General features: G+C 37.0%; 1 protein-coding gene across 5 annotated transcripts in view; it reads right to left on the reverse strand.

Annotated features, from left to right (window-relative positions):
• The window catches only part of DTNBP1 (dystrobrevin binding protein 1), a 150,354-nt gene that overhangs the window by 106,019 nt on the left and 28,865 nt on the right, over positions 1-15,470 (reverse strand). For all 5 annotated transcript variants that reach the window (XM_025384369.1, XM_025384372.1, XM_025384371.1 and 2 more), the window contains one exon: positions 3,624-3,756. In XM_025384369.1, coding sequence (XP_025240154.1) covers positions 3,624-3,756 — 133 coding nt within the window. The remainder of the gene's footprint in view (positions 1-3,623; positions 3,757-15,470) is intronic.

A 15,470-nucleotide genomic window follows, 5' to 3' on the forward strand; every position in this document is an offset into this window, starting at 1 on the left:
AGTAAGTATCAATTAAATAGGCTTCTGCAAGCTGGACTGAAACCAATATGAATGGATCATCTGCTGTAACTTAACAATTCCCAAGGGGCTAGGTACCAGGAGTCATAGTAATGAAGCCATGGGATAACACAGCTAAAAGCATCATCAAAAGTCTAAATTGCTCACATAAGATACAACCTGTACCCTTCAATAAAAGCAGACCCTCTAGAGAGCAAAGTAAAATCAAAAGAGTGAAACAGCCTGGAAAATGAGGGACTGACAGGATATGGTGTTACATCTGACAGTGAAAGGGCAACAAGTTCAAAGAAGTTAGGGGAACCATGTGACCAAATAAAATCGCTAACTGTTTTCTTCTAAGTGTGTTTTTATTTTTTATTATTGCTTAACTATTTAAGCCTTGTAATATTATGTCAAGGTATTTGGGTGATAATAGGAGAGATTTTGAGGCTCAAAAAAAAAAAAAAAAACCCAGTAAATGAGCATTTAAAACACTAAATGTTTCCAAAATCTAAGAATGATACATAAATGCATCAAAATGAATTCACAAAGTACATTAATGGTGCAGATATATGTTTACACAACTTCATCAAATTTGGCTTCAAAGTGTTTATTTTCCTACTGTAAAGAATATCATCGCAGGCCGCAGTGGCTCACACCTGTAATCCCAGAACTTTGGGAGGCGAAGGCGGGAAGATCACGAGGTCAGGAGATCGAGACCATCCTGGCTAACATGGTGAAACCCCATCTCTACTAAAAAAATACAAAAAATTAGCCGGGCGTGGTGGCAGGTGCCTGTAGTCCCAGCTACTTGGGAGGCTGAGGCAGGAGAAGGGCGTGAACCTGGGAGGCGGAGCTTGCAGTGAGCCGAGATTGTGCCACTGCACTCCAGCCTGGGCAACAGAGAGACTCCATCTCAAAAAAAAAAAAAAAAAAAAAAATATCATCAGCACTGATTCTATAAAGCTTAAATTGCTTAGCTAAAAGCCTCATGATTTTAAGACATCTCTCTCTGGGCTTATTCTAGACCAACAAACACTAACTAGGTCTCTAAAATTCCAAGTTTTGATATGCTATCTTCCACAGTCATTCATTACTAATTATAAATACCAGGCAAATAACAGCAATAGATTAAAACCCAAAGGAAGTATGCATTCCAAAGGCTAACAGATAATTCAGATTGGCAACATATATGAAAAACCACCATCCAGACACACCTTCTAAAAAAACCTGAACTACCTCTCTAAAAAGAGCTCAATATCGGTTAGACACAGACGAGAGGAAAAAAAATGACTCAAATTAATTTAGAAGTTACTAACTAGAACAGTTATCAGATAATCTTTTAGCTTTCACTTGTGTTTAGTGTTAGATGTTCTCAGATTACTAAAAAAGAAAGGATTCAAGTGAACATCTAGAAGGCCTATCTTGTGCATTTAAGAAGCCAAAATGCAGTTTCTGAAGAATAAGGTCATGTATCACTAAACATCAAACCTTTTTCAGGATATCAGAATCCTAATTGGGAATGAACATACACTATATTCTATGAAAGATTTATAGAGCCTGCATTTCCTAAACAGAATTGACTATGAAAATAATTAGAATTGGCCGGGTGCGGTGGCTCAAGCCTGTAATCCCAGCACTTTGGGAGGCCGAGACGGGTGGATCACGAGGTCAGGAGATCGAGACCATCCTGGCTAACACGGTGAAACCCCGTCTCTACTAAGAAATACAAAAAACTAGCCGGGCGAGGTGGCGGGCGCCTGTAGTCCCAGCTACTCGGGAGGCTGAGGCCGGAGAATGGCGTGAACCCGGGAGGCGGAGCTTGCAGTGAGCTGAGATCCGGCCACTGCACTCCAGCCTGGGCGACAGAACAAGACTCCGTCTCAAAAAAAATAAAATAAAATAATTAGAATTGTGGCAGATGCATTTAATCAGCAGAGTGGTATTAAGCAAACAACAACCATCTGTAAACAGATTTACTCTTAGCTGGGGAAATAAAAGAGGTTATCATAAGAGAACATGTCTGCAAAGAAGCATACAACCAATGAAAAGCAAGTGACTCAAAGAGATACAGAAAGATGAGCTGAAAGAAAGTGGCTACGAAGAATGTTCCAAACATCTTAAAGGCTATGTCCAAGGCTTCGGAAGGACCGTTACCATACCGGTAAGAGGAAACCAATGCAGAGGGCAACGACAGCCGTTTTACATTTCTCTAAGACCCAGAATCTCCTTTCCATGCCCTGCCTTCAGAAATAACAAAACGCTGACCCTGAAAGGCATGGCAACAGCCAGGGGACTTGAAGAATATAGTTCATAGAGACCTACTGAGAGCCCCCATCCTGCTGCCTCATCACCTCATCCTACTGCCTCATACTGATATGGAGGATATCATCAATGTGGTTGGGATCCTAGATGCATTTATAAATTTTATGATCCTGAGCAAGTTGCAACCTCTCCAAGCCTTAGTTTATCTGTAAATCGGGAATAATAAAAGCTACTTTTGTGGGGTTCTTGTGAGAATTACAGATAGTATTGTAAAGCATCTAATAATCTGACATAGAGTAGGTGCTATAAACAAACGATAGCTACTGTTATCAGCAACAGCACTCCAAATACTATGTATCTATTTTGTTCACATACAACAAACTGTTTTATGACTTGCAAATTACTTGCCTTGTATATCAGTTGTGTTTTGCTTTGAATAAGGCAATATTAAAAACAGGAGGAGACAATAGAATATCTTCAGCTTCCCACCTAAAAGACTAAAACAGGTTATTAGCTCATACAGACAGCTCCTACCTCCTACTTTACTAAGATCTTAAGCTTGATTAGGAAATAGTAAGCTACAGTATTATCCTTAGATGTGGCATCATCAAACATAAAAGACAATTTTCTGAATACAAACCCAAGAAAAAAAAGAATACCAATATAATCCATCCAAATGAACAACGCCAAAAAAATAAATTTCCAGAGTATAAATTTAGCCAAACTGGTACCCTGATTTACACTGTTGTTGTTGTTGTTGTTGCTGCTGTTGTTTGAGACAAGGTCTCACTATGTTGCCCAGGCTGGATTCAAACTTCTGGGCTCAAGCAATTCTCCTGCCTCAGTCTCCAGAATAGCTGCAACTGCAGGCACACGCCACCACAACCAGCACAAGTACTCTCATTTAACCAGGTTTGTTTGATCTCTAATCCGTTTGAAGAGAAAAAAAAAACACTACAAGACATGAAGTTCTAGCAGATCTAAATTTTAAAAGCAACAATTTCTGGAATACATTCTACAGTCAGGACAAAGTCACCTAATCCATTTTCTACATGTATGCTTTCAAACAGAGACCAAATGTCAACAAAGACAACCCGAGTCATTTTAAGATCAACATAATTATAATTATGTGTCCTGAGCTGACCTGAGGCAGAAACAGTTAGAACTAATTTCTACGCTTTACATCATTTTCTGTCAAATGCTCAACTAATCAAAATATGAAATTAAGTAGAAATCATGATTTTCCAAAAAATCCTGTTAACCCAGAATTTCATGTGTTCCTAAAAAGCTTTGAAATTACACCAAACCCTGCCCAAGTTGTTTTCATTCCTAAAAGTAATGAATGAAAACATCGGACTTACTCAGATTTGCTGTCATGGATTCTAAGTCTGCGATTAAAGCTGGGAGCTGCTGGAGCTGCTCCTGCAGCTCCACGAGGCTTGTCTTTTTCTTCTCCCAGTGCGCAGAAAGCATGACCACTTCACTATCCACCAGCTGCAGCACACAAGAAGGGGGGCAAAGTGAAACCGGCTTTTAGGCACAAAGAAAGTACAGTTAACGTAATGAGATTTAATGTTACCTTTAACAACCCCTCTACTCAGTAGAGATTACGGTACATTCTAAAAGAGACTGAAGCTGTTTTCATTTTTAGAAAAGAACCAACTTAATATTCAGTACAGGAAACCTCAAATTACTGCTTGTATCACTGCATCTTAACCCAGAGAAGAGAAAGTTTAAAAATGACTTTAGAAGTCACTTCTAAGTATACCCTGTTTTAAGCAGACCATATATTTGAAAATCCAAATCTAAAAAAAATTAAAACAAAAAACTACCACTAACAACCAAAAAGAAAACAAACATAAAACATAATTAACAGGTAATTACTGGCTTTACAAAAGGAAGTCCTCAAACAAAAGTTCCCTAATACATTTAGAATATATCATGATTCAATTTACATTTAAACAGGAATACTTATTGAATAAAGTATACAAAGGAATTTTGAGGAAATCGGCCAATTCCAAAATTCCAGAAAAAGAGGAAATGATTTAAGTTAACAAGGAATTCAGCAGATGTAAAGGGTTCCTAATAGCAAGGTTGTGAAATTCCAGAGTAGCCTAAGATAATTCTAACTTCTTTCGCTAAAGACTATAAAGAAAATGATAAACATTAGTTTCTCCCAGACAATTTTGTTTTGGTCTTAACACAGTGGGAGGGACAAGGGCCTAGAAAGATTTAGAAGAAGCAAGAAGAAGAGGTAATCTTTTGAAAATATCAACATGAATAAGCAACAACTGTGGAAAAAACTCCATAATCTGTACAATAAAAAATAAAGGTGACAAAACCCATTATATGACAGAAGAAAATGAATTTGAATATTCACAACAGACAATTTGCACATCTCGAGATTAAGGTTCTCTTTTTTTTTTTTTGAGACGAAGTTTCGCTCTTGTTGCCCAGGCTGCAGTGCAGTGGTGATATCGGCTCACTGCAACCTCCGCCTCCCAGGTTCATGTGATTCTCCTGCCTCAGACCCCCCAGTAGCTGGGACTACAGGCGCCTGCCACCACACCCGGCTAATTTTTTGTATTTTTAGTAGAGATAGAGTTTCACCAAGTTGGCTAGGCTGGTTTTGAACTCCTGGCCTCAAGCAATCCATTCATCTTGGCCTCCCAAAGTGTTAGGATTACAGGCATGAGCCACTGTGCCCAGCCAGGACTAAGGCTCTTTAAGAGTTAGAATCTGAATACAACTGATTCTTACCAAGTTCCACTTAAATATTAAGAAAGAACTTTGGAAGAATGATTATATCAAAGATACAAAATTATTTGTATGTGGTACTAGATTGTTTTTGTTTGTACATTTCACTATAGTAGGAATTCTCATTTGAAATAAGGAACTAAGCTATGATACATCTCCTTGTAGTTTCTCAGCCCACGCTGGAGGGATAAGCACATCATCTCTTCATTCAAGCCTCAACTGAGCTGGGAGGCCACACCAAGTTTCACACACACTGCATTTCTCATTATTTTTGTGTACTTAAAAATGTCTGTTGCCAACTGGTCTTTAAAAAGATCTTTAAAAGTAGCTTAAAACACACTGAAAAAACAGCTACAATGCAATAAGGAAACCAAAGCCTGAAATAAGGATCTATGCTCACAAAATTCATTTATAATATTCCACAAACTTCCACTAACCACCCACTATTTGCTAAGCCCGATTCTGGGTACTGAAGATGTAATGACAAACAAATCAGAAAAGAAATTCCTGACCTCTTATTGTTTATATTTTAGCGGCAGGCCTCATAAATTTTCTTAACTTCAGATTTTAAACTCTAAACAAAAAAATTCCTATATTATGATGCTATTTTGGTTAATAATTTGAAAACTCTAGAATAAATAATTTTTAGATATTAACCATTTCTTACTGAAAATTAAAGTGCAATATTTAAATATTAAAATTTAACTACAGTTTAGTTCATGCCTGCAATAAAACTGAAAACTAAATTCTGAATATAGAATATAAACATAAGTAGAAAAACTGTATCAGAAAACACGAAACCATCACTTAAGTTTAAAAGAATGGAAGGGTAAACAGATTCTCAGAAATTATCAATACTAAAACATTTTGAACATTTCTAAGTACCAGACCCTATGCTAAGCAATTTACATATATTATCTCATTTAAACCACACAGCAACCCTATACACTAAGCAATATTATAATCTCAGATTTTTAAAATTGAGGTGTAATGGAAGTTAAGTTACTTCCTCAAGGGCCACAGTGGACTTAGATTCCATCCCAGGGAATTTGACAGTAAGCCTATGTTCTTAATCAACACACTAGGGATTCTGCTATAGGGGTATATAAAGGAAAGAAAAGTAAAAATCTAGCAAAAGAAAGGGTTCTGAAAAACTGTTCTGTTACCTATTCATTTTATCATTGTAATTTCTTAATGATAAAAAAAAGTTATCTCCAGAAGTTCCATTTTTCCACCTCAAAGTAACTCGCAATAAACCCAGATTCACCACCAGGAAATCAAGTTTAAGGAGTAAGACAAACCCATAGTGCTTTATTCCAAAATTCTTTCTGGCAGTTATTGAGGTTAGGAGAAGGAAGAAAAAGCACACCAATCATGAAAAGGTACACCAATGATGTAGAATAGGATCTTAGTATAAAACTCAGTAGTTCAGAGTTTTAAGGAAGACATCATTTTATTTGATTTCCACACAAGTTTGACAAGCAGAATAAGTAGTGTTAAGCCATGTTATAGATGAGAAAACTAAGAGAGGACATGTTATCTGCCCAAGGTCAACAGGTATTCGTGCAGCAAGGCGCAGAAACCAGGATTTCCATCACTAAATTCAGTTCACTTTCTGCCACAGGCAGAGGAAATCCACCCTGAACGCAGAGAGTGAAACAGTCAAATTCAACTGGCTTAATGTCAAACTGTTAAGCAAAACCATGATCCTTGAAAGTTCAATTTGAAGGCAAGCTAATATTTCACAATAACAGGAGAGGCAAAACACTGAAAGTCTGACTTTAGAAAACTGCCCTCAGAGTCTAAGCCCTAAGTAAGTATTAACTATTTACGGTATTTTTTTTTTAATACATTGCTAAAGGAGAAAAAAAAAAATCAAAACCCTTGTTTAGAAAAAACCCAGACAGGCTGGGAGCGGTGGCTCACGCCTATAATCCCAGCACTTTTGGAGGCTGAGGCTGGCAGATTATGAGGTCAAGAGATCGAGACCATCCTGGCCAACATGGTGAAACCCCGTCTCTACTAAAAAACACAAAAATTAGCTGGGCATGGTGGCACACACTTGTAGTCCCAGCTACTCGGGAGGCTGAGGCAGGAGAATCGCTTGAATCTGGGAGACAGAGGTTGCAGTGAGCCGAGATCGCACCACTGCACTCCAGCCTGGAGACAGAACGAGACTCTGTCTCAAAAAAAAGAAAAAAAAAAAGAAAAAAAGAACAAGCCTAGACAACCAAGTTACTTTTGATCACAGCTGCTTGTTTCATAAACTATCGTTCTGAATTCCAAGACTATATAGTTACAATAATTAGCTTAAAAGTAGATGAGTATAAAATAATTGGTTAAAAAGATAGAATTGTCCAAAAGTATATTTGCCCCAGGAGGTTATGCTGTTTAGGTAAAGCCCACCAAAGACACACGAGCAGGTCTGACAAAATAAATGTACAAAGTGACAAGTTTAATACCATGCATATTAAAGATATACATTTAAATATTTACATAGATCTCAATAATACATCACAGAAGGCTTTAAAATAAACTTTCATTTTTAAGGTTGGGTACTGTTTCTGGAAAGCAATAGAAGTACTTTGGATGAGCTGTGGGTTTTAAAACAACCAATTATAAAAAAATTTAAGATCCTAAGGTAGCATAAATTCAATAACAGATCTTACAGGAAATTCTTTCTCCTGTATATATTGTTAATGCTTCTTATAATCAAAAGAATGATTTTTGTTAAAGCTCCTCTACAGGACACAGTCTTCATTTAACATGGGATTCATTCATGTTGATACGCATAGGTGTAGTAGTTCACTAATTTTCACTGCTGTATATGATATTTGTTTTATGAATAATATCATACTTTTTCCTGCAGATGGACTTTGGAACTGTCCAAAGATTAAACAAAGCTTGCTACAAACATTCTGTTACAAATCTCAAGATGCATATGTGCAAGGGTTTCACAAATGAATTGCAGATGTGTCCAAGATATCTATCTCCTCATCTCTCAGGGCCTAGGGTAATGAGATACCCCTCCCCAGTCCCTGCAGGTTGGATGAATGCTCTGGAAAAATTCCTAGAAGCAGAATTGTTGCTTGAAAGGCATGTGCAACTTTAACTTCTACTTAATGCCAACTCATTTTTTCTAATGTGATTGTTCCAATTTATACTCCCAAGTTCTAGTTGTTTATCATCACGTTTCTTCTGAGGAAAGAAACAAAACTGTCATCTGCAAATAATGACCATCTGCACAGAAAGCTCAAAGCCTCTTAAATTTTCGGTAATCTAATGATTACCGAATCTAATTTGGGGTTTCAATTTGCATTTCCTTGATACCAAGCAAGGTTGAACACATTTTACTGTGTATTGGCCATTCATGTTTTCTCTTCTGCAATATGCCTGCTGATATATTTTACTCACTTTTCTCCTGGGTTATTTTAGTCTTCTTTTTATTGATTCATAGGGGTTACTCATATTTTCTGAACACTTATCCTCTGTCTTGTAAATGGTGGTGTTTGATAAAAAACTTTTGACAAAAATTATCAATATACTTATTTATGGCTGGTGCTTTTTATATCTTAAGAAATCTTTCCCACTCTAAGGTCTTAAACATACTTTCTTCTACTATTTTCTAAAAAATGTACAGTTTTCCTTTTCACATTTAAGTCTAATGAAGTCAAAATGTGAACGAGGTCTTCAACTACTTTTATTCAACATATACTAGAGTTTCTACCCAGTATAAGAAACAGGAAAAATTAAAAGTTGTATGGCTTAGAAGGAAAGAAACAAATCTACCATCTATCCAAAACAACTCGCACCCCCAAATACAAGGTATTAGAATAAGAGAATTTAGCAAGATGGCCGAATATGGGATTAAAATACTACAAGTCAAATACTGCAGGTTTTTGGTAGATGTCAGGACAAAGAAGCTGTCTTCCATTAAAAATTTGCTAAAACTTTTTACCCTGAATAGGTATTTAATTTTATGAAATGTATTTTCTGCATCTGATGATCATTTTCGCTTTTAATATTTAACAAAGTCAATTGCATGTAAAAGATTTTCTAATGTCAAATTAACCTTTTAATCCTGGAATAAACTTGTGTATTTTGCTTTTTATACATTGCTGGATCTGGTTTGCCACTATAGGCATACAATGAAGAATGTCTCCCAGGTAGACCATTCCTTTTATTATCCAGTATTCATAAGACATGCAAATATCAATAACAAGTTTTGGCTAGTATTTTAAAGCTTTATATTTAAGCTTGATACACATTTTAAAACAACATGTGAGTAGATTCTCAAACTGCATTTCAAATACAATTGTTAGAACATCAGAATTGTTAGAAATTCAAATTGTCTACAAACTGAAGCAGCATGAATAGTGTATCAACAGCGAATATGCATGGCTTATATGTGTCCAGCATGGAGACGCCAAGTTACTGCACACAAGCAACTGTTAATTAACAATTACATCTAAAGTTTGATAATCAGAAAATGATGTTTTAAGCATTTTATATCCTAAAGGTTCCTATGTATAGGAATTTTGCTGGTTTTTAGTACATTTAAGGAACCTGGTTGAGTGTTTGGGGTTGATATGTAATACACTGTAACTTTTCCAATTTAAAATACGGGAAATAGGTTTCTGCCTAGCATGTTCACACGGAACATACCAGTTTCAGAAACAGATCATGGAAGTTAGGCAAGAGATGATGCCTTTAATGTGTTTATAATTTTTATATATGTATTCATGGACTCCAGGTTCACTTTTTCATACTTCCTTGTTGGGTTTCAGTATCAAAGTTATCCCAGCCTCATAAAATATGCTGGGCAGTTTCCTCTTTTTTCATTCACTACAAGAACTTGTAAAACGTTGAAATCGTAGATTTCAGCCAGGTGCAGCGGCTCACACCTGTAATTCTAGCACTTTGGAAGGCTGAGGTGGGAGGATCACTTGAGCTCAGGAGTTCAAGATCAGCCTGGGCAACATAGTGAGACCGCCATCGCTAAAAAAAAAAAATTCATTTTTGCAAGGCGTGGTGGCTCACGCCTGTAATCTCAGCACTTGGGAGGCCGAGGCGGGTGAATCACCTGAAGTCAGGAGTTTAAGACCAGCCTGGCCAACATGGTGAAACTCCATCTCTACTAAAAATACAAAAATTAGCCAGGCATGGTGACATGCGCCTATAGTCCCAGCTACTCAGAAGAGAGAGGTAGGAGAATCACTGGAACCCGGGAGGCAGAGGTTGCAGTGAGCCAAGATTGTGCCATTGGACTCCAGCTTGGGCAATAAGAGTGAAACTCCATCTCAAAAATAAAATTTTTGTAAAAAAACATTAGATGGGCATGGTGGCACACCTGTAGTCCCAGCTACTTGGGAGGCTGAGGTGGGTGGAACACTTAAACCCAGCAGGTTGAGGCCACATTGAGCCATGATCATGCCATAGCATTCCAGCCTGGGCAATAGAACGAGACCCTGTCCCCCAAAAACAAAACAAGAAATGATAGATTTCCAGAAAGAGAGAGAGAGAGAAAAAAGAAAAGGATCTCCTGAAAGTTCTGAACAAGAAATGACAGATAGAAAGAAAGAAAGAAAGAAAGAAAGAAAGAAAGAAAAGAAAAGAAAAGAAAAGAAAAGAAAAGAAAAGAAAAGAAAGAAAAGAAAGAAGGAGGAAGCAGGGGAAGGGGAAGAAAAGAAAAGAAAAAAGAGGGGAGGGGAGCAGAACAGAGCGGAGCAGAGAGGAGAGGAAAGAGAAAGAAGAAAAGGATTTCCTGAAAGTTCTCCTGTAAAATTCTATGGATCTGGTCCTTTCTTAGCAGAAATATTTTTAACCAGCAATACAATTTCTTTAGTGGCCAGAAGACTACATGAGATTTGTATTGCTTCTAGTATTGGCTTGATAAAAAAAAATTCTAAGATTTTGCCATTTCATCTAAGTTTTCAATTTTCTCTCTCTTTTTTTTTTCTTTTTAAGAAACAGGGTCTCACACTATGTTGCCCAGGCTGGAGTACAGTGGCTATTCATAGGCACAGTCCCACTACCGATTAGCATAGGAGTTTTGACCTACTTCGTTTCTGACCTGGGCCAGTTCACCCCTCCTTAGACAACCTGGTGTTCCCTTGCTCCTCAACATCACCATGTTGACGCTGAACTTAGTGTACGCACCCAATTGGCATAGCACACTACAGCTCAGAGCTTCTGGGCTCAAGAGATCCTCCTGCCTCAGCATCCCAAGTAGCTGGGACTATAGGTGTGTGACCAGATAAGTTTTCACATTTGTCATAGAGTTCATCAACTTTTATCTTTTTACTCTCTGCTACAACTATAGCTATTAATATAGTCCCTTTAATTCTTAAAAGTATATATGTTTTTTTCTTGATCAGTGTCACTAGCAACTTATTAACTAATGATTTAATTGTTAACTAAGTTATTTTATTAGTCTTTTATAAGAACTTTTGGCTGTATGTAGTTTCTATTACATTTTTTGTATTCTATTTCATTTACTTCTCTTACCTTTATTACTGCTTTCATTTTTTCTTCCACATGTATTCCATTCTCTTCCCTAATTCTTAAGTTAGGTTAACTCACTGATTTTCAATCTTTTTTTTGTTTATACAGTTTCCCTGTAGATAGATTTTAGCAAATTCTACAAGTTTATACATAGTAATTATCATTCATTTCTATTTTTAAATTTATATTTTTTACTTCAAACCATAAAGTATCCATAATATGTATTTTAAAATTTCAAATATAGTTTTCAAAATTGGTTTCTTATATTAACTTTCAGCTTTACTTGCACTGGAATCAGAGAATATATTCTACATGACTTCATTTATATGAAACTTGCTGAGATTTGTGCTGTGGCCCTGTATGTAGTCAATTTTTATGAGTGTTCCAGATATGCTTTAAAAAAATTTATATTCCCTATGTGCTGGAGTAGCATTCTACATTTGTCCATGAGGCCAAATTTGTTAATCACATTAGTCCAATCATCTATATCCATACTTATTGCATCTGTTTTTATTTTTTCCTATCACTTAAAAGGAATGTATTAAAACTCTCTCATTTTGATTGTGGATTTAGCTGTTTTTTTCCTTGTAATTATATTTGTGCTTTATCTATTTTAATACTTTTATTAGGTATACACAGTTTAGACTTTTTTCCCCCGAGGGAATTGAATCTTATTAAGGATCTTCTTCATTTTTCATTTTAAGTCTATTTCACCGATATTAACCCATCAGTTTTCCATTGGTTAGTACTTGTCCAGTATATGTTTTCCCTTCAATTACAGGCATATCTTGATTTACTGCACTTCATTTATATTGTGCTTTGCAGATATTGCATTTTTTACAAATTGCAGGTTTGTGGCAACCCTGCATCAAGCAAGTCTATCAGCATCATTTCTCCAACAGCACGTGCTCACCTCATGTCTCTGTGTCACATTTTGGTAATTCTGAAAATATTTCAAACTTTTTCATTACTATTACATCTGCTATGATGATTTGTAATCAGTGATCTTTGATGCTACCATTGTCATTGTTTTGGGGCACCACAAAGTGCACTCATTTGTAAAATGGTGAATTTAATTAATACATGTTATGTGTGTTCTGACTATTCCACCAACAGGTCATTTCTCTCTCCATTCTCAGACCTCCCTCCTCGGAACTCCCTATTCCCTAAGATAATAATTCCCTACAAACAGCTTCTACATATTCAAGTAAAAGAAAGAGTCACACATTTCTTACTTGAAATAAAAAATCAGAAATGATTAAGCTTAGTGAGAAAGGAATGTCAAAAGCAAAGACAGGCCAAGAGCATCATGCACTAAACACCCAAATTGTGACTGCAAAGAAACAGTTATTGAAGAAAATTAAAAATACCACTCCAGTGAACACATGAATGATAAGAAAGCAAAACAGGCTGGACATAATGGCTCAACCCTGTAATCTCACTTTGGGAGGCCGAGGTAGGAGGATCACTTGAGCTCAGAAGCTCAAGGCCAGCTGGGGCAACATAGCTCCATCTCTACAAAAAGTTAAAAAATTACCTGTGCATGGTGGCTCACATCTGTAGTCCCAACTACTAGGGAGGCTGGGATAGGAGGATCTGCTTGAGCCCAGGAGTTGGAGGCTGCAAGTGAGCCATGATGGCACCACTGCACAGCAGCCTGGGTAACAAAGCAAGACTGTTTAAAAAAAAAAAAAAAAAGAGAGAGAGAGAGAAGAGAAGAGAAGAGAAGAGAAGAGAAGAGAAGAGAAGAGAAGAGAAGAGAAGAGAAGAGAAGAGAAGAAGAGAAGCAAAACAGCCTGATTGCTGATACAGAGGAAGTTTGACTGGTCTGGATAGATCAAACCAGCCAGAATATTCCCTTAAGCCAAAGCCCAAATTTATAACAAGGCCCTAACTCTCAATTCTATAAATGGATTCAGAGAGGTGAGGAAGCTGCAGCAAAAGTCTGATGACAGCAGAGGTTGGTTTACCAAATTTAAGGAAAGACATCGTCTTCATAATATAAAAGTGCAAGGTGAAGGAGCAAGAGCTGATGTAGAAGTGTTAGCAAGTTATCCAGATCTAGCTAAGATCATTGATGAAAGTGGCTACCTTGAACAACAAATTTTCAAGTACACAAAACAGTCTTCTGTTGGAGGAAGATGGTATCTAGGACTTTCATAGTTAGAGAGGAGAAGTTAATTCCTGGCCTCAAAGCTTCAAAGGACATGCTGACTATCTTGACAGGGACTAATGCAGCTGGGGACTTTAAGCTGAAGCCAACACTTCATTTACCATTCTGAAAATTCTGGGGCCCTTGAGAATTACGCTAAATCTACTCTGCCTGTGCTGTATAAATGTAACAACAAAGGCTGGATGACAGCACATCCGTTGACAGCATGGTTTAGTGAATATTAATACTTTATGCTTACTGTTGGGACCTACTGCTCGGACAAAAATATTCCTTTCCAAATAATACCGCTCATTGACAATGCACCTGGTCATCCAAGAGCTCTCATGGAGATATACAAGATCAACGTTGTTTTCATGCCTGCTAACACAACATCCATTCTGTAGCCTGTGAATTAAGGAGTCATACCAACTTTTAAGTATTATTGTTTAAGAAATATATTTTATAAGGCTACAGCTGCCATAGATAGAAGTTCCCTCAACTGATCTGAGCAAAGTAAATTGAAAACCTCCTAGAAAGAATTCACTATTCTAGATGCCATTACAAAACCTTCATGATTCATGGGAGGAAGTCAAAATACCAACATTAACAGGAATTTGGAAGAAATTGATTCCAACCCTCATGGATGGCTTTGAGGGGTTCAAGGCTTCAGAAGTAACTCTAAATGCAGTAAAAATAGCAAGAGAACTCAAACTAGAAGTGGAGCTTGAAGATGTGACTGAATTGCCGCAATCTCATGATCAAACACGAATGGATGAGGTGTTGACTGACTCCAGTTCTGAAAGAAGTTCTACTATGGGTAAAATGCTATCAAACAGCATTGTATGCTACAGAGAAATCTTTTGTGAAAGGAAGAGTCAATAGATGCAGCAAACTTCATTGCTATCTTATTCAAGAAATTGCCACAGCCACCCCAACCTTCAGAAACCACCACCCTGATCTGCAGGGTGCAGATATGCAGCTATAAGCATAAAACAAAAAACCTCTCAACCAGCAAAAAGGTTATGATTCACTGAAGGCTCAGGTGATTGTGAGCATTTTTTAAGCAATAAAGTATTTTTTAATTAAGGTATTACATTGCTTTTTAAGACATACTTAATAGACAATGGTATAGTATAGACATAATTTTTATATGCACTAAGAAACCAAAAAAAAAATTGTCAGACTTGCTTTCTTGCAATATTCACTTTACTGCAGTGGTCTGGAACCAAACTGACAATATTTCTGAGGTATGCCCATATATTCAATCTTTCTGTGTCCTAATGTTCTAGGTGTTCCCTTGTAAGTACCTTATAAACTATTAATAGACTTTTCCTCATCTTTCAAAATATGCCCTCTAGCAGTCTAGATTAATCATTTAAAAATACTGAGATCGCAGATATATTCACATTTACTATCGTATTCTGTTTATTCTGCTTGTTATGAGTTTTCCCCTAGTTTCTTGTCATCTTTTGCATTGACTGAATTCTTTCTCATTGTTCTAGTTTTTTTCTACTGGTTTAGAAGAAACATTTTCTTTTTCTTTTCTTTTTTTGAGATGGAGTCTCACTCTGCTACCCAGGCTACAGTGCAGTGGCACAATCTCAGCTCATTACAACCTCCGCCTCCCGGGTTCAAGTGATTCTCCTGTCTCAGCCTCCCAAGTAGCTGGGATTACAGGTGACCACCATCACGCCAGGCTAATTTTTTGTATTTTCAGTAGAGATAGGGTTTCACTGTGTTGGTCAGGCTGGTCTCAATCTCCTGACCTCAAGCAATCCACCTGCCTTGGCCTCCC

Source organism: Theropithecus gelada, chromosome 4 (assembly GCF_003255815.1).
Source record: "Theropithecus gelada isolate Dixy chromosome 4, Tgel_1.0, whole genome shotgun sequence".
Taxonomy (NCBI): Eukaryota; Metazoa; Chordata; class Mammalia; order Primates; family Cercopithecidae; genus Theropithecus; species Theropithecus gelada.